We start from the raw sequence: 20,585 nt of genomic DNA, 5'->3' as shown, positions 1-20,585 counted from the left end.
GCCTTTAATTAGTTTTTACTAAGTAAAAGGGTAGCTTCATCCTTTATTTAGATAAAAACCACCATTGCCTGACTAAACACATTCTCATCAAATAGAGAAGGTAATATGGGTTGACCTTCCAAGGAGTCTCTCTTATTTTAATTCTTTATTTGCAGATTTTTAAATAACTGATTTGCATAATAACACTCAACTTTTTTTTTTTTTTTCAACAACCCCTAATTGAAACGTGGTCATGATGAATCTGCAATGGAAACTCTTTCTTCTACAAAGCAGAACCACAAAATCCCTGTGGAAGATGTAACATATTTCTTTCACTTTGGGTGAGGTAATGAACTCCCCAACGGAAACCCACCCAAGCAGTGTTCCTGTGTAACCCACATAAGTTACTAAGGGGACCAGAGCGTAGGTTTTACACTGTGTGGACCAATCATCTTCTATTGTAAATCTGAGAGCTGAACTGTTAACCACTGCTAGAGAGTGGACCAAGGTCCACTCATCATCACAGAAGAATCTAAACAGCCTCTAGACAGAGAAGCACAAATTAATCACTGCTACTAGAAGAAACAAACATAATCTTCAGCATATGTCCTACTCAAACTCATATTATCTTCGTATTCAAAGGGTTTCGTTATGTATACCTCGGATGATACTTTGGCTTCACTTCCTAGCGCCTAGTAAATGGATGGGAACCTAAAGGATTAAAAACTCTTAGATGTTGTGAGAAATGATAATCACAGGTTCTAATCTGTACCTCTAGTCTAAAGAAGTGGCACTAAAGTGGTCATCATAAGCCTTGAGGGGTCCAAAAGTAAGTCATTTAAAGTGCATCCAATGATCCCAGTTTCCTCCACTGTTAGGTGCTAAGAGTAGCCCTTTCTGATGTGGAAATGATTTCTGTTTCCTATATAAGAGGTCTCAGTGAGATAGAATTTTTTAACATAAAGAAAACACAGGAGCACACACAACAACAAAGAGTAGCCCTTGTTTGCAACAACTAGAGAAAGCCTGCACAAAGCAATGAAGACAGCGTAGCCAAAAATAAATTAAATAAATAAGACCTAGAGTCACTTAAAATAACATTTTTTAAAAAAGAAAACATAGGAGGAAAATAAGAAAAAAATAAGCCCATGAAAAACATGAAATCAAGTATAGGTCTCTTTAAGTTAATTTTTAAAGCATAAAATCTATAAAATCAAGAAATGGTTGGTCAAAAGCATGTTCATCTAACCAAACACATTCCCTTATTCTGCTACCAAGACAATCAGAGCCAACTAGTGTTTTTGTGAATCTGCCAAATTATAATTGCCTGCATCTTTCAGTTCATTGACATAAGGTGAGCAAACTGGCAAGTTTCAATGGCCAAGTCTGTGGGAACTTCCTGGCAAACCAAGCAAACCAGAGCCCCAAATACTGGTGGTGCCCCCTCCTTCTCTGCTTTGGAAAGTTAGGTAATCAACTCATCTTAGCACCTTCCTCTCCCTTTCATGCATTAGCTTGGCCAGCCCGAACACTGGCCAAGAAGACAGAAGACAGCCCTGCCACTTACTATCCATGGCGTGAAGATACTCCATGTGGAGGGCCCCTGCGCCGGCGGTGGCAGCGGAGGGAATGATGTCTGCATAGGGGCTGCGCTGGCCAGCTAACAGGGCCATCTGATGATAATATTCTGCTGGGCTGACTCCGGCGTGGGGGGCTGGATGGAAGAGGAGACAAGAAAAGCATGGTTACCAGTTGGAAGAAGGTCAACAAGAAGCTTTTCTTGAGATACCCCAAAATCCATGTGTCACGCAGCCCAGAGAGCCATTCCTTTCATGGTTTGTTCTAGGAAAACTTCTTTAACTCAAACTGTGCTTTCACTGAAGATTCCCAGATATCATTGATTAGAAAATAAAACTGAAGAAAAAACACAGAAAAAAAATCAAGTACATGATAACTTTTGAGGTTAGTTTCAAGAAATCACTAAGACTGGCATATATACACTACTTACATATAAAATAGATAACTAATGAGTACTCTGTGGTGACCTAAATGGGAAGGAAATCCAAAAAATAAGGGATATATATATATATACATGTAGCTGGTCCACTTTGCTGTGCAGCAGAAACTAACACAACATTGTAAAGCATCTAGATTCCAATAAACAATGATTAAATTCACATGTGTGCATATATCTGCACACTCATTCCTCTGCTTGCTCCCCAAAATAAAAGTGTCTTATATCAAATGGAAACGGTGACACACTATTTTCTTGGGCTTCAAAATCACTTGGAGAAGGAAACGGCAACCCACTCCAGTACTCTTGCCTGGAAGATCACATGGAAGGAGGAATCTGGTACGCTACAGTCCATGGGGTCACAAAGAGTTGGACACAACTGAGTGACTTCACTTTCAAAATCACTGTAGATGGTGGCTGCAGCCATGAAATTTAAAGACACTTGCTCTTTGGAAGAAATGCTACAACCAACCTAGACAGCATATTAATAAGCAGAGACATTACTTTGCCAACAAATGTCCTTCTAGTCAAGCTCTGGTTTTTCCAGTAGTCATGTATGGATGTTAGAGTTGGACTATAAAGAAAGCTGAGCATTGAAGAATTGATGCTTTTGAACTGCGGTGTTGAAGAAGACTCTTGAGAGTCCCTTGGACAGCAAGGAGATCCAACCAGTCCATCCTAAAGGAAATCAGTCCTGACTATTCATTGGAAGAACTGATACTGAAGCTGAAACTCCAGTACTTTGGCCACCTGATGTGAAGAGCTGACTCCCTGGAAAAGATCCTGATGCTGGGAAAGATTGAAGGTGGTAGGAGAAGGGGATGACAGAGGATGAGATGATTGGATGGCATCACCAACTCGATGGACATGAATTTGAGCAAGCTCCGGGAGTTGGTGATGGACAGGGAAGCCTAGTGTGCTGCAGTCCGTGGGGTCTCAAAGAGTTGGACATGACTGTGCAACTGAACTGACTGACTATATAGAATCACTGTATGTTCACATTTTTTTCCCCACATTTCTTACAGTAGTAGACAACTTAGATAACTACAATGACCTTCCTGATGTATTTAAAATACTTCCCTAAGCTTTCTGGCAAGAGGGTCTGAGTCAGCTCTCAGTAGCTGGAGGACCCAGGACCATGAGTAGAAAAGGCAGCACAGCCCGAATTTAATAACACGCGCCTGAGTGGTAAGCTGCAATTTTGTGTTCCATAATTTTAAAGTTCTTTTTTCTTTCATTTCAAAATCAAGAAGAAATATACCTATCAATCTGGAGCAATTTACTGGCAAGCGTCAGCTCTATAAGAAGGGGATAATGATTGGTTTCCACTGGACAACTTATGTGCCAAAGCTGCAGGCACATAAAGCTACAGGCACTATAGCAGTTCTGAGGGTCAGCTCCAGAGGCACTAAGATCCAGATACAAATCCCAGCTCCACCTCTTCAGGAAGTTGCTGGGAGGAGTGAAGCCGATGGTGCATGGAAAGTGCCTAGCACATAACATTGGAAAAATAAAAGCTAGTTTTATCATTAAAATGTAGACACACTGGCATTCTAGCAACAGGTCTAGGTATGCTTTATATTTGTGTTCAAATACTTTTTATTTACTGAAGTATAGTTGATTTACAATGTTATATTAGTTTCAGATATATAGTAAAGTGATTCAGTTATATACACACATATATTTTTTTCATATTCTTTTCCAGTATATGTATATAAGACATAGAATATATTACTAGTTCTCTGTACTATACAGTACATTGTTTATCTATTTTACATATAGTAGTGTGTATCTATTAACACCAAATTCCTAATTTATCCCTCCTACCCTCTTTCCCAAACCATGTTTGTTTTCTAAGTCTATGAGTCTATTTCTATTTTGTAAATAAGTTGCGTGTGTGCACCCGTGTGCACTCAATCTCATCTGACTCTGCAACCCCATGGACTGTAGCCCACCAGGTTGCTCTGTCCATGGAACTTTTCAGGCAAGAATACTAGAGCGGGTGGCCATTTCCTCCCCCAGGGGATCTTTCCAGCCCAGGGATCGAACTTGCATCTCTACCATCTCCTGCAATGGCGACTAGATTCTTTATCACTGTGCCACCTGGGAAGCCTGTAAATAAGTTGACCTGTATCTTTTTTTTTTTAGAGTCCCTTATTAGTGATGTATTTGTCTTTCTCTGTCTAACTTCAATTAGTAGATCATCTCTAGGTCCAACATGTTGCTACAAGTGGTATTATTTCATCCTTTTTAAATATTCTTTTATATATCTTATATTATCTTTCATTTATTCTTCTTTATATTTCTTACTTTTCATACATCATAAAGATAGATATATACAAAAATCATGGACCGCAAGAGACAAATATGAGTGACTTGACTTTGGGTATTAATTGGCCTCCTGTGAGTCAGGACAAAAGATGCAGAACTAATAAAAAATGTTTTATTCATACTTATCATCAAACACTATGAAAAGCAGATGATAAGATGCTTTAACAAGAGGTATCACCTTCAGTGGCCCCGCTAAATTTCTGGAAGCCAGGCATCATTCCACGCCCATCATCAGCTGACCTGTCTACCCTTCTTTCCCTCTGTTCTTGAGAGTCACTTTCATGGAGTCCCATGTATTCTATGGAGGTGACTCTCCATTTTTCCCACTGGAAAACCAAATCCAAAGCAGAACAAACTCCGATCTCACTCTTTTACAGTTTTATTTTTAAAGTGTGCATCTTGTCCAAATGGCAAAACTTCTTGCTTGGGTACTATACAAGTATATCCACTGCAATGAATCAGAGGGGAAAAAACAGTGAGTCAGCAGCTGTTGCTGGAGCCCAGCCACTCCTGGAAGTATGACTGGGTTAATATTTACTGAGAAATTTCAGGCTGCTTCTACCTACTATCCCCACCATGTACAATCAGCCCTGGGAAGTGTGTGCATGGAGAATATGGGCTGTGCAGGGGCAAACACTGCTGGGTAAGCCAGAGTACATGTGCGCCTACACAAGCACCAGCAATTTGTGGTTTGCTGCAGAGAACTCACACTTCTCTACTTGTCATCAGTACAGCTTAAGCCATTCTGAGCCTTAACACAGATTCTAGCAATTGTAGACAGCTGAGTTTGTATATGTGTTCGTGAAATGGGAAATGTGCTCTCTGAACCAAAGGGACATTAAAAAGTTTTTTGTTGTTGTTTTGGGGTATAGTTGATTTATAATGCTGTGTTAGTTTTGAATGTACAGCAAAGTGAATCTGTTCTACATATACATATTTCCACTCTTTTTTAGATTCTTTTCACATATAGGCCATTATAGAATATTGAGTGGAGTTCCCTGTACTAAACAGTAGGCCCCAAAGGAGCATTTTAATCATGGACAGTTGTGGAATGAACAGCTCCAATTTAAAAGTCAGGTGACAATAATTAATTGGGAGGCTCACAGAACAACAGGAATCTGGTTCTTGGGAGCTGGAAATGAGCATCCTGTATGAGAGAATTAAAGTCAAAGGTCGTTTCTTGTCCCACAGCATCCCTCTTGCAGTGTTCATGTGGCATGGTCAAGGACAAAGGGCACATACAACAGGGCTAGGCCATCATGTTCTCTAAAATCTTGCTATTTAGAATGTGGTCCCTAGACCTGCAGCACTGAAATGACCTGGGAGCGTCTCAGAAGTGCAGAACCTCAGTCCCCCAGACCCATCCCACCAGGAAGCCTATTTTATCAGCATCCCCAGGTGATGTATATGCACAGTGGAGTCTGAAAAGTGCTGCTCCAATGGACTGTATACATGTGCCCTTCAGACCTGAAAAGTGTTCCTCAGAAGGTGAGCAAAATGTGCTGGTTACACAAGTACAATACAGGAATGGCAATACGTCAGTCTAAATAGAGCCACAAAACAGAGTAGTGAATAACAGGATTTGGGCATCACAGCATTCTGGCTCTTGAGTTCCCCCTCTGCCACTTACTAGCCAAGGAACCAGGTTGCAAGTTACTTGGCCCCTCTGCCAAATCCTCATTTGAAAATGGAGATTATACCCTCACCCTCATGGAGGTGTCATAACGCTGAAATAAGAGCATGCAATCACAGCACTTAGCACAGTCCCTGGCACACAGGACACAAACGCATCAGTTACTCTTTACCACGTCCCATGACGTGCGGAAGCAAGATAGGCTGGTCTGAAACTCACCATCTGTGGGGCTCAGCCCACGAGCGGCCGAGATCATGGAGAGGGATGGGCTGCTGTGCAGGGACCGGATGTAGTCCATGTAGGGGTTGATGTAGGGATGCGGGGGGCTGAAGGGGGACTCGGAAGCTGCAGCAGGGTTCCGATGTGGGGAGATCCTGATGAAGGGCAGGTCAGAATACGTGGGGCTACTAGATAAGGCAGAAGGCCTAGGCAAAAAGAAAAGCAGACACAACAGGTATACATGAGACGAGCTCCACAGGCAGAGGCTGTCTGTGAAAGAAAATAAGCACGATTGCAAGGTGTCTCGGGGGAAAAAATATCAGGCATTTACATTTCAAATCACAGTGACATAATGCAGGCAGAATGCTACTATACAATTGTTTAGGCAAATAAATTTGACCTTTGAGAAATTTTCTGACACTCGCAATACAGGAAAATAAATCCTTTGGTTTTCCTCATGAGAAGAAATTCTAAACAGGCATCTGAGCTTGAGGTAGTTGTGATTCTATTTTCCATTTGATGTGAATGTTAATTTCACTGTTGAACTTACCTCTCACCATCATAGTGTTGCATTAAAAAGAAAAAAAGAAAGGAAGGAAGGGAGGGAGAGAGGAAGGGAAGAGAAAGAAAGGGAGAAAGGAAGGAAGGGTGGAAGGAAAGAGAAAAAAGGAGAGAGAAAGAAGAGAAGGAAGATTCGGCTGGTTTGGAAGTCTGAGCAGGCACAAAGCAGAGATGCCTACAAATCAGAAAAAAGTCTAATTGCAGGAGTCTGTAAGAAACGTGAAATTGACAGTCTGTAAGGCCATGCTCCAGCTTTAGTGCTCTGGGTCTTGCAGTTCTGAGTAAAACCATTTTCTCCCATCTGTGTTTCCCTGTTTTGAAGGCAGCCATAGGAGGCAGCTTTCTCTCATACGTTTTTTGCATGTGGCTTCCTGATTGGCCACATTCAGTGAACAATCAGTAATGAAGTGCGGGGACAGAAAGTTGGAAAAGACTGAGCTCATGTCCTAGTTGTAAGGAGCAAAGGTAGAGTGTAAGCTTTTGGCTGATGCAAATAAATTCTAAGGCACACCGCTGCCACCATACCCCACCCACTCCAGGGATTCCCTTCCCAGAGCCGGCCCCACGCCCTGGGCACAGGCGTTTGTAGAATGGCCAGTGTATGGAACAGCCCCCTCGCCGCCCTGTCCCTCCTCTAATAGGAAACGTTTTGTGTGGATAATCCAGTGAACTGGCTCTGACAGGCTAAACGCTTGTACTTTCTCTTTTTTCATTCACAGAGAACATGGCCATAAAGAGGCGAGGCTGTGATAGAGCGGGATGTACTGACTGTAAACTCCTCTCAGGGCACTGGCTTTAGGAGTGAAAGGAAAGGGAGGAGAAACAGTTTCTCATCCCGCCTTCCCAGCAAAGGCACACACAGCCGGGGCTCTGGCCCCAACCCCATTAGAATGGAATCCTGGAAGAAGCCCGTTCTTGCAAGTACACAGAGCAGGCACTGAATTAAATGAAACCGAAGCTCATACCATGAATTTTCTCCCAGTAGAAAATCAAAGAGGTTAAAATACACGAGAGAGAGGGGATTTTCCTGACTTTCTTCTTCTTATTTTTTTTTTTTACCATTTTGAACTTTAATAAAAAAAAGAGGCTTTTTATTTGTTCTTAAGTGCCACTTCTGGAGAAATAAACTACGAATCGAGAGCTTTCTAAATTTACATGTAGGCAGGGTGAGAAGTCACCACCTGAAAATAGTTACATCTTTTCCAAACAACTTGAGGCTTTCCATAATCACTTAGAAAACGGAAATTGGCACGATCTATTAGTCTATCCTATTTTAGCTCTTTCCTGCGAAATAAATTAGCTCTGTGTCATTGGTTAAATCTGAAGCTCCATTTAGACTTGCTGCTACTTTAGAGAACATAGGACTCTCAAATTCAGTCATTCATTTTCTACCGGAAAGGAAAATCAATCCTTCCAATCTGATTCCAAAGTGATTATTACGAAATACGGCTCACTTGTGGATTTATGATGAGAGACAGATGCCACAAGAACAGACATGTCAGTAGAGAAGCAGGCATTTCGAGATCCATGAGATGATACCTCCTAGACAAGCTTTTTTTATGATCCATGAAGAACTCACTCTGAATCAGTGAAGGTGATGCCATTGCTTATTGGTTTTTTTGTGAAGCAAAAAATTGGAACCTGTAATCTTTCTCAAGTTCCAGAATTGAAAATGGTAGTAAGAATATTCCTAGAAGCTTAGATTCCATTGAAAAATAACAGATGGGGGGAAAAAAGCAGCATTTAGAACAATATGAACATTATAGATGTCAGGCTGAGGTGGTCGCCAGTCCCAAAGGAGCAGAAAAACTCTCGCTTTTCTCTTCTCACGAATTTGTGGATGTCAATGTGCGCACCATCACCTTCACTTTCATTTGACCTCTTTCCACAGAAGACTAAGGACAACTATTCTATGAGTAACGAATCAAGACCTGGGCATCTCTTTCCCAAAAGGAACACCCAGGCTCCATCCTCGCTTCCACACCAGTGTGGGGCAACAGCAGAAAAGAGTCTTGCCTCCAATATCTGGAGATAAAGTCAGGCAACTCCACACACTCTGGTGAACGTGATATGCATGCATGTCACTCGCCTTCAGAGACAATGCAGGGAAGATGTGGGGTCACCTATTTCTCAATGAGATAGTGGGACATGTTTTCAAACAGGCTTGTAATTATGAAAGCTGCAAGGTGTCAACTGCACTAAAGAAAAGAACTATCTAGTAGACAAAGGACAGCCACCCCCTGGATACAACAGGAAAATGGTTAACGAGGGTCACTCTGGGTGGGGTCATCAGGAATTCTGGAGACAACTGACTCAGATCATCAAAGCAGTAGTACTATGGAAGGGCTTGTGGATGAAGGGGAACTGACATGAAAGGGACAAGAAGTTGTGTGATCTTGGCTGTGATATGAACCCCTCTTGGTGGCTCATGTGGTAAACAGGCTGCCTGCAGTGCAGGAGACTGGAGTTCAATATCTGGGTCAGGAAGATCCCCTGGAGAAGGGAATGGCCATCCACTCCAGTACTCTTGCTTGGAGAATTCCATGGGCAGAGGAGCCTGGCAGGGTACAGTAGATGGAATTGAGACAGTCAATCACTAGGCAGGTTAATAAGAAGTTCAGGGTCCCCGAGGAGGAAAAGGGGTCTGGGGCTCTCAAGGAAGAGATAAGGGTCTCAATTCTCAAAGAAGGGAAAAGGACAAACATTTTTTCTATATTTCTTAATCTTAGTCACATAAAACTTTTTTTTTCTTTCTTTAAGCCCAGAGCTGATGATTACACAACAAAACAACTCAGCTTAAACTCTGTACCAATGATTATATAACAACAGTGTATCCTGTTTGAGGACACTTTCTCCTTGAAAACCTTCTAACTAATCCTGTTATCTTAAAATGTATAGTACTACCAGAGTGGGTCTCATAAGATCTTTCTATTAGTTCTAATCCTGTCATCTCAGTGATCAGAGCAAAGAAATAGAGGAAAACAATAGAATGGGAAAGAACAGAGATCTCTTCGAGAAAATTAGAGATACCAAGGGAACATTTCATACAAAGATGGGCTTGATAAAGGACAGAAATGGTACGGAGCTAACAGAAGCAGAAGATACTAAGAAGAGGTGGCAAGAATACACAGAAGAACTATACAAAAAGGATCTTCACGACCTAGATAATCATGATGGTGTGACCACTCACCTAGAGCCAGACAGCCTGGAATGTAGTCAAGTGGGCCTTAGGAAGCATCACTACAAACAAAGCTAGTGGAGGTGATGGAAATCCTAAAAGATGATGCTGTGAAAGTGCTGCACTCTATATGCCAGCAAATTTGGAAAACTCAGCAGTGGCCACAGGATTGGAAAAGATCAGTTTTCAATCCAATCCCAAGGAAAGGCAATGCCAAAGAATGCTCAAACTACCACACAATTGCACTCATCTCACATGCTAATAAAGTAATGTACAAAATTCTCTAAGCCAGACTTCAACAATATATGAACCTTGAATTTCCAGATGTTCAAGCTGGTTTTTGAAAAGGCAGAGGAACCAGAGATCAAATTGCCAACATCCGTTGGATCATCAAAAAAGCAAGAGAGTTCCAGAAAAACATCTATTTCTGTATACTGTCACCCTGCTTATTTAACTTGTATGCAGAGTACATCATGAGAAACGCTGGGATGGAGGAAGCACAAGCTGGAATCAGGGTTGCCGGGAGAAAGATCAATAACCTCAGATATGCAGATGACACCACCTTTATGGCAGAAAGCGAAGAACTAAAGAGCCTCTTGATGAAAGTGAAAGAGGAGAGGGAAAAAGTTGGCTTAAAGCTCAACACTCAGAAAACTTGGTCCCATCATTTCATGGCAAATAGATGGGGAAACAGTGGAAACAGTGGCAGACTTTATTTTGCGGGGGCGGTGGGGGGTGCTCCAAAATCACTGCAGATGGTGACTGCAACCATGAAATAAAAAGACACTTGCTCCTTGGAAGAAATGCTATGACCAACCTAGACAGCATATTAAAAAGCAGAGACATTATTTTGCCAACAAAGGTCCAAAAAGAAGGCTGAGCGCCAAAGAAATGCTTCTGAACTGTGGTGTTGGAGAAGACTCTTGGGAGTGCCTTGGACTGCAAGGAAATCCAACCAGTCCATCCTAAAGGAAATCAGTCCTGAATATTCACTGGAAGGACTGATGCTGAAGCAGAAACTCCAGTACTTTGGTCACCCAATGCAAAGTGCTGACTCATTTGAAAACACCCTGATGTTGGGAAAGACTGAAGGAGGAAGGAGAAGGGGATGACAGAGGTTGAGATGGTTGGATGGCATCACCGACACAATGGACATGAGTTTGAGTAAGATTCGGTAGTTGGTGATGGACAGGGAGGCCTGCTGCTGCTGCTGCTGCTAAGTCACTTCAGTTCAGTTCAGTCACTCAGTCGTGTCTGACTCTTTGCGACCCCATGAATCGCAGCACACCAGGCTTCGCTGTCCGTCACCAACTCCCGGAGTTCACTCAGACTTGCTTCCATTGAGTCAGTGATGCCATCCAGTCATCTCATCCTCGGTCGTCCCCTTCTCCTCCTGCCCCCAATCCCTCCCAACATCAAAGTCTTTTCCAATGAGTCAACTCTTCGTATGAGGTGGCCAAAGTACTGGAGTTTCAGCTTTAGCATCATTCCTTCCAAAGAAATCCCAAGGTTGATCTCCTTCAGAATGGACTGGTTGGATCTCCTTGCAGTCCAAGGGACTCTCAAGAATCTTCTCCAACACAACAGTTGAAAAGCATCAATTCTTCAGCACTCAGCCTTCTTCACAGTCCAACTCTCAGATCCACACATGACTACTGGAAAAACCATAGCCTTGACTAGATGGACCTCAGTTGGCAAGGTAATGTCTCTGCTTTTGAAAGCCACTTCAGTACTGTCCAACTCTGCGATCCCATAGACGGCAGCCCACCATGCTCCCCTGTCCCTGGGATTCTCCATGCAAGAAAGCTGGAGTGGGTTGCCATTTCCTTCTCCAATGCATGGAAGTGAAAAGTGAAAGTGAAGTCACTTAGTCATGTCCAACTCTTAGCTACCCCATGGACTGCACCCTACCAGGCTCCTCCATCCATGGGATTTTCCAGGCAAGAGTACTGGAGTGGGGTGCCATTGCCTCCTCCTGGCATGCTGCAGTTCATGGGGTTGCAAAGAGTCGGACACGACTGAGTGACTGAACTGAACTGAATCCTATCATCTTTAAATGTAAATTGTGGGAGTGGGTCTGGGAAGATCTTTACCACCTTGAGACATTCTTTTGATTTATTTTAATAACCAATTAAAAAGTATATAGCTCCCTTGCTAAGACTAGTGAGGGGGGCACTCTCTGTCCCCCTTCTGATGTCTATGTCAGAAGCGTTCTCTGTCCCTTTTTATACTTTAAGAAAACTCTGCTACACAAAAACTCTTGAGTGATCAAGCCTGGTTCCTGGTCCTGAAGCTAAATCTTCTTCAGAGATGACGAATCCTACACCATTCACCGTAAGCTATCAGAATCACCAAGAGTCGTACATGACTGAGCAACTAATACTTTCACTTGTCCTAAATCGTCCAAAAGGAGAATACCTACCTCTTGGAAGGGCTGGCAAGTGAATATAACTAAAGCCTCATGTACCGAGCCTAGCATCTAACAAATATTCAATACCTACATATTTATATCACAAATTATACTAATATATTCTACCCCTAATATATACATGTACACAATAGAGACAGTTCAGTTCAGTTCAGTTCAGTCGCTCAGTCGTGTCCGACTCTTTGCGACCCCATGAATTGCAGCACGCCAGGCCTCCCTGTCCATCACCATCTCCCGGAGTTCACTCAGACTCAAGTCCATCGAGTCCGTGATGCCATCCAGCCATCTCAACCTCGGCCGTCCCCTTCTCCTCCTGCCCCCAATCCCTCCCAGCATCAGAGTCTTTTCCAATGAGTCAACTCTTCGCATGAGGTGGCCAAAGTACTGGAGCTTCAGCTTTAGCATCATTCCTTCCAAAGAAATCCCAGGGCTGATCTCCTTCAGAATGGACTGGTTGGATCTCCTTGCAGTCCAAGGGACTCTCAAGAGTCTTCTCCAACACCACACTTCAAAAGCATCGATTCTTCGGCACTCAGCCTTCTTCACAGTCCAACTCTCACAGCTATACATGACCACAGGAAAAACCATAGCCTTGACTAGACGGAACTTTGTTGGCAAAGTAATGTCTCTGCTTTTCAATATGCTATCTAGGTTGGTCATAACTTTTCTTCCAAGGAGTAAGTGTCTTTTAATTTCATGGCTGCAATCACCATCTGCAGTGGTTTTGGAGCCCCCCAAAATAAAGTCTGACACTGTTTCCACTGTTTCCCCATCTATTTGCCATGAAGTGATGGGACCGGATGCCATGATCTTCGTTTTCTGAATGCTGAGCTTTAAGCCAACTTTTTCGCTCTCTTCTTTCACTTTCATCAAGAGGCTTTTTAGCACAATAGAGACAGATATGTATATAGGTACATATATATACTCACGTGTGTGTGTATGCAGTTGCTCAGTCATGTCTGACTCTTTGCGACCCTACAGACTGTAGCCCACTAGGCTCCTCTGTCTGTGGAATTTTCCAAGCAATAGTACTAGAGTGGGTTGCCATTTCCTCCTACAGAGGATCTTCCTGACCCAGGAATTACACCTGCATCTCCTGCACTGGCAGGCAGATTCTTCACAGCTTAGCCACCCTGGAAGCCTACATATTACTCACACATATACATAATCACACATGCATATTAGGGATGGCAAACACAGCTTACTATGTGATTTTCAAACACAAATATCGGAACCCTGTTTTCAGAGTAAATCTTATGATATAAACATACCTGTCTGCTTTGTTCCCCAATCTGATGGAACCCCGGGAGCATCTCCTTGGATTTCCCAGTACCCTCCACTCAAAATCATAAAACCACATAAGGCGGTTAAGAACATGAACTCAGTTATAATTAAATGCAAGAGCTTGGAAGGAACTGGACTTACACTCAGGGCTCATTCCTGGCTCTGCCACTGAGGCATGTTTCTTTATACAGGAAATGGAACAAGGGCATATCCCTGCCAGGCCTCTGTCACGGACAGCACTGGGCACTAGGTAAATAAATGATGGAGGCCACTGATGTTCTCGGTGGTTGTCAGAACCACCCAACAAAACTTTTTCATATGAACAAACAAATGTCTAAATGACAAGACAATCTAAATGATTAGACAATTCTTGTCTAAATGACAAGAATTTTGGAGACTGGTGTTCCCATTCCCTTGCTGTTCAATTTCTCACTCAAAGTTGATGACTTACTCATTCTGTCTCTACATCAGACTCTTGCGAGCCAGGCCATTATGACATTTCTCTAGTGCTGAAGCCAGACAAAAATGAGTTTCTAAGCATCAACACTGAGCATCCACCCTTGAACAGCATGCTATGGCCCCCCCAGCCACCTGACATGGATATATGTGTTTTTCATGCATGCTAAGTCGCTTCAGTCATGTTTATTTGAGACCGCATGGACTGCAGCCCACCAGGCTCCTCTGTCCTCGGAATTCTCCAGGCAAGAATACTGGAGTGGGTTATCATGCCCTCGTCCAGGGTATCTTCCTAACCCAGGGATCAAACCCACGTCTCTTACATCTCCTGCATCGGCAGGAGATAAATATGTACAAACTATAGTTTTTCAATAAAGCTACTTTTAACATTACTTAAGAGAGGCACTTTCAAATTCTTGGCATCCAGGTAATTTGTTAGTTATTTTAACTATAAAGAAAATTTGAGAGGGAAGGCTAAGCTTACTACCTTTAATAGGCAGATGTGTATCACCTCTGTACGAAAGACCCATTCAAGATGGTGACCCAGGGGGGTAAATTCTCCTGAAGAAAGACGTGACATGCGAGGAAGGCAGTCACCAAATTTTCCATATAAATGATATATATTATTTCACAAACTATCATAAAGTTGACTTGGTAAATATTTGTTAAGCTTGCTAAAAAAAAAAACTTAATTTGTGAATTACAGGAGCATCAGGAAAAAATTATAGTGTTACTTTCCTGGTTTATATGTTTAGTGGGTACACACAGTTTGAGTTAAAGATTACTGTTAGCCTCTCAGGACTTTCTGTCTTTGTAGTTTTCTCTTCTCTCTCTCTTCTGGGTCTGTGTGTGCCTCAGTGGTTGGAAAGCAGGCACAAACCATGGAGGAGAAAAAACAAACAACAAACATCCCCGGAGGAAGACTAAAATTTAGAACTGCTCCCAGAACAGAGATCTCATGCTATTTATCCTGTAGCCAAAGAGTACAGACATATGCCTGTGACCCCTCATACATACAACGACTATCTAGCAGAAAGATGCCCAAGCTGGAGAGGGTTGTCTGGGCAACCAGAGCATCACTAGGGGGAGGAGTTGTCATTTCATGACCTCTGCATCTTGGCTTATGCATATAGGACCCCAGCCTGCCCACCCAGGGATAGCATCCCCTATAGCACTTCCACCTCTTTGTCTTCCCAAGGGCATGAAGACCTAATGAGTGGCTGCCATTTTGCTTCCATGTTACCGAATGCATAAATGAAGTATAGCTTTAGACAAGAAAGCAGGTGGGAATCATTTTCATGTTCTCCCCAAAGACAATAAAGCAATATTTTGTGTTTGTTTGTGGAAATAATTTAACCTCAGATTAATTCTTTTATAAAGTCATGAAAATCTATTACAATGAAAAGCACAGAGGATTAATATTAGAGCATTTTAAACTATGATAAACTTAGAAACAAAAACACATATTGCAGAGAATAACTGGACTTCTTAGTTAGAATGAAATATCATTATATAGTATTGAATTTGTTACTGCCTTTTCATCTATCTTATTGGGTTACTAAAACGCCAAGATTAAAATCACAGTGTTTAATCACTTGCATTACCCATTATGAGAGCATTAAGCAAGGTTTACAGGGTAGATTATTACCATTTGCTTTCATATTGCTTGGGACACTGGAAATGTTATACATACCCCTGACATTTTGGGGTATGCATGAGAGTTTCAACTCCCAGAAGACTGAAATATTGGGTATTTTCCTACATATCAAGTTAATTTTTTGTTTAATTTTTTTCTTTCCATAACAAGGAGACACTCTTCATATTCAAATAATGGCTTAACAGACAACTAAGGGGAGTTCCCCCTTATAATGTATTACTCAATAAGCACAGCTTTAATAAACCAAAATTTATAATAAAAAATGTTGCTTTCCATACGATGACAGAAACAGATAGCTAAATGTCCACAACTAATACACTAGACATCACTGGAAATTTGCCTAGTCCTGACATGGTCTCCTCTATTCAAGGTGAGCTTTCTGCCCAGAAACATCACACGGCTCTGCAGTGTACAGATGGTTGTGCTGGCTATTCCACCTGCCACCCTTCACCCGAGAACCACTGCATGCCCTGAAGGCTGGACTTTGTGGTCTGAATCAGCAGGCTCACCCTTCCTCTGGATTCTATTAATGAGACCCACTGGCATGAGCTGGTGGCAGAGGGGAGAGAAGTCATGGTATTAATTCCCCTCACTTCCTTTCACTAGCTACAGTTCTGCTGATGGCACTTTCCCCATGGAAAATGGGGAAAAATCCCAGAGCGTGACCCCTCTTCCTAAGTGCCAGCCCTCACTGACCCCTTCCCCTCTGTTTGTACCTTCAAGCTAGAGGTGGTAACCTCCTCAAACTTTTGCTACTCCTAGAAGTCTTACTCTCACTTTCCAAGCCCTTAACCTTGTCCATACCTCTGTAAATAATCCACTCCATGAAATGGCCAGGACCCTAGCTGATAAGATGGTTCAGTTTCAAATCCCATTTTCATCATCTCTGCAGCTGAAGAATATTTCCCATGAATTTTTAACTGACTTAGGCCTTTTACGAATTTACCATATTGGATCTCAATTTTTCAGAGCTACATGTATAACCACACAGATGAATATTTCAATGAAATGTTCATTTGATATATATTTTATTGAAAAATCCATTTACTAAGAATCCATTACGATTTCAACATTTGCGGCGATTTCAAGAAACATAATATATGGCCATTCGGTCCCTGCTCTCAAACAGTTTATACTCAGATGGGGGGAAATGCACACATGCATGAAGTGTGTAGAGACCAAGTATTATCTGATGAGTCAAAATGCCTCAACGGGAGCCTTCCAGGATGCACCCTGGATACGAAAAATATACACCATGAACTGGGCTACCAAAAGAAGATAAGAGTTGGACAGAAGTAGCTACTGAAGTGAAGGTATATCATTTAATGTACATATTAGTCCTCAGGAACGGAGGATTTTCTTATATGGAGAATTCAAGGGCTATGGTTGATTTCTTTAACAAAAGAGACAGAAGGTATTTGTTTTAATGGAGAAACAGCATTTCAAGCAATTTGAAAATGACTTTATTATTTTTATTTCCTATTTATGTCTTTGTAAAAGGAATTTATATCCATGTATTGAAAAGTTGAGGCTATTAAAAATAAAAGTCATTCCCTATATCCAAGCTATCAAATCTAACCAATACCAATATTTCAACTTACATATTCCAAGTATTTTTTCAGGTAAATTATTTTTTAATTTTAATCTGCTGTGCAAATTAAAGCCATAATGAATTATCATTAAACACCCACTAGAATGTTATTACATGATATTAAATATATATTCATGATATTGAATACAGTTCTCGGTGCTATACAATAAATCCTGATTGCTTATCTACTTTATATATAGTAGTTTATATCTGTTACTCCTATATTCCTAATTTATCCCCCACCCTTTCTCATTTGGTATCTATAAGTTTATTTTCTACGTCTGTGAGTCTATTTATGTTTTACATATAGCATCACTTGTATTATTTCTTAGATTCCACATACAAGTGATATCATATAATATTTATCTTTACATGACTTCAAATAATCAGAAAAATGTATGTATAGATAAATGAATCACAGCACTGAACAGCTGAAACTAACACAATGTTATACTTCAATTAATTAATTAATTTTTAAAAACTCAGTAGAATGGCTAAAGTTAAAAATACTGACAGCACCAAGTATTAATGACGATATGGAGCAATAGGAACTCTCAAATGACCTGAGTATAAGTTGGTGCAACTTCACTGGCAAGCAGTTAGGCATTACCTACTCAAACAGATGCACACCCTAATGATCCAGCAATTCCCTACCTGGATGTGTACCCTATAATACTGCCACATCAGTCAGAATATACTAGAATATTCAGAGGAGGATTATTCGTGCATGTTAAAATTGACCTACAACCCAATATCTATCAAGAGTGGGATGGATAAACAATTTATATAATGAAATAGTGAACAGCTATAAAAATGAACAAACCATCATGTGGAAAAATCTCACAAACAGAATGTTAAGGATAAGAAGCCTGGTACGAAATAATGTAATATAAATAATATAAAGTCCAATAACAGACAAACCTGAACTTTAGCATCGGGACAGTCAGGAAATTGTTTACCCTTGAGTATTAGGATGGGGGTGCCCAGGGAGAGCTTCTGGATGCCAGTAATGATTCTATTTCTAGAATTGGCTAGTGGTTAGATGTTTTCACTGTGCTAACTCATAATAATTCACAGAGCTATATGTATATAATTGGTGCACTATTTATTATCAGTTTAAACAATATATGCTTTTATATGTGTTAGTTAAAACAATATTTCCCAGTGATTTCAACCATTCCTATCAAGTTCAGAAAATCAAATAGATACGCACTTGTATTTTTCAGAATTTGAAAAATATTGCTTTAAATACCATAAATAATAACATGATATTTACCACTATTAAAAACAAAAATAGTTAGTGGACACATTAGTCTCAGTTCAAATTAAACTATGGAAGATGGCTTCTGCATATTCATTTTGGGGGAGGAAATTCCAGCGAAGCCAATTAAAGCAAAAGCCAAGAAAATATTCACAATACATGTCAGGCATGTGCTTTGACAACTGGAACAATGTTATGTTTTATAGAAGAACAATGCAATTGTTTTATGACAAAATATTATTTTATTCCTTCCTGAGAAGATTGCAAAAATATAATTTGCTAAACGTGGTCTCCACTCAGTATCGTAAATATAACTTAATACTAATAGATTAGGACTTCAAGGTCAAGAAGAGTCAAAAAATGTAAAAGAAAGTCCATTCAAGCAACCACAATGTGCAATTAACTGTTATTAACAACTTCTTAAACATACTATAGGTTCAAATAAGCACTTGGATACAAATGACCACATCCCATAGCATGGGGCTTCTTTCTGTCCCAACTCACCCTTGTACAGAAAAAGTGCCTCTAATGCTTTAGGAACAAGGGCTGCTGCTGCTGCTAAGTGATTTCAGTCATGTCCAACTCTTTGTGACCCCATGGACTGCAGCCCTGCAGGCTCCTCTGTCCAAGGGCAAGAAAGAGGAAAGGAATGGGTAGACAGTACCCCTGATCCACAAGGCAGCTGACAAACCTGTTTCTAAAAACCTGTTTCTAAAAACCTGTTATCAGTTTTAAGTATTTTAATTCCATTTATGCAGAGGATATCTAAAATGATTATTTTTAGCAGCTTTTCTTGTTGTCCAAATGGAGTTCATATATCCCACACAAAGCCACCTCCTTTTTTGCAATGTGTAGTAGAGAAATCTTTCTCTTCTTCTCCCAGTGACTACAAAATTTGTGAGAAAAACAAAATCAGTAAAAAAAAAATTACTGTTATGTAATTTAAAAAAACTAGTTATTAATGTAATTAGTATGTATTTAACTTGTATTTTAATATACATAATGAATGTTATAGATTTAGTAATGTATGTATAAGGACTTGTTACTAGAGGAACCAATAATTGCATCTTCCCTTATAAAGTCCACAGAGATACCACCTTGATGAGAAAACAGCTGTGGGTACAGGAAGGAGATTGTCCAGCAGTGATGCTTCCGAACCTGCTGCCTGGAAGATGGAAGTGGTGGGACAGAGAGCTAGTCTCAGTGGTCAGATTCTGGGGCAGTTGATGGGGCCCTGTTTTCTTAAGCACGTCCTAATTGCTTTTCAGGTAACAAAGTGAACAGACACTGTCTTTTTCTCCCTTCCCTAAGGTGGCTCAGCTGGTAAAAAATCCACCAGCAATGCAGGAGGCCTAGGTTCAATCCCTGAATTGAGAAGATCCCTTGGAGAGGGGAAAGGCTTCCCACTCCAGTGTTCTGGCTTGGAGCATTCCATGGGCTGTATAGTCCATGGAGTTGCAAAAAGTCAGACACAACTGAGCAACTTTCACTTCCTAAGATAATAAGTTGCTCCCTTTTCCCTTTAGATGGTCTTGCTTCCTTTTGATGGAACAGGTCATGGAGGAGGCCAATCCAGCCAGACCCATAGGACCAGAGGCTGTCCTGTCTCAGCCTCCTCCTCCTTCTCTCCCAGCAGTGGGGAGAGTGCTTTTGACCCACTGCTCTGTATCTTCCGAGTGGCAAGGTCTCAGACTTAGATTTAATTCTGGGTAAACTAGATAGTTAAAGGTCTGCTTTGCTTCCAGGCTCTTTAGGCCTAGATGAAAAAGCAGTGCTGTACAATTTAATGTTTAATAAGAAAACATACATAAAGCATTTAGCAGGACCTGTCACGCTCTAAGTTCTCAGTAAACGTTGGCCCTTACGACCAACACACTTAGTCCGGCTACTGCTATTGCTACTAGAGCTCTGGATGGTCAAGGCCAAAGACACGCTGCTTTCATTGCATCCTTGTACATCCTCAAGACCCCATCAGGAGGGGGGCTGTTGTAGA

The 20,585-nt window shown here is 41.2% G+C and overlaps 1 protein-coding gene across 1 annotated transcript in view; it reads right to left on the bottom strand.

The window, feature by feature from the left end:
- Positions 1 to 20,585, bottom strand: part of GLI3 (GLI family zinc finger 3) — a 312,258-nt gene that overhangs the window by 96,578 nt on the left and 195,095 nt on the right. Inside the window, exons 5-6 of the mRNA XM_052638613.1 lie at positions 6,177 to 6,382; positions 1,547 to 1,693 (exon numbers count right to left, since the gene is read on the bottom strand). Of these exons, the coding sequence (XP_052494573.1) occupies positions 1,547 to 1,693; positions 6,177 to 6,382 (353 nt within the window). The remainder of the gene's footprint in view (positions 1 to 1,546; positions 1,694 to 6,176; positions 6,383 to 20,585) is intronic.

Source organism: Budorcas taxicolor, chromosome 4 (genome assembly GCF_023091745.1).
Source record: "Budorcas taxicolor isolate Tak-1 chromosome 4, Takin1.1, whole genome shotgun sequence".
Taxonomy (NCBI): Eukaryota; Metazoa; Chordata; class Mammalia; order Artiodactyla; family Bovidae; genus Budorcas; species Budorcas taxicolor.
Note: the sequence above shows the minus strand (reverse complement) of the source record. Positions and strands in the feature narration are given on the sequence as shown.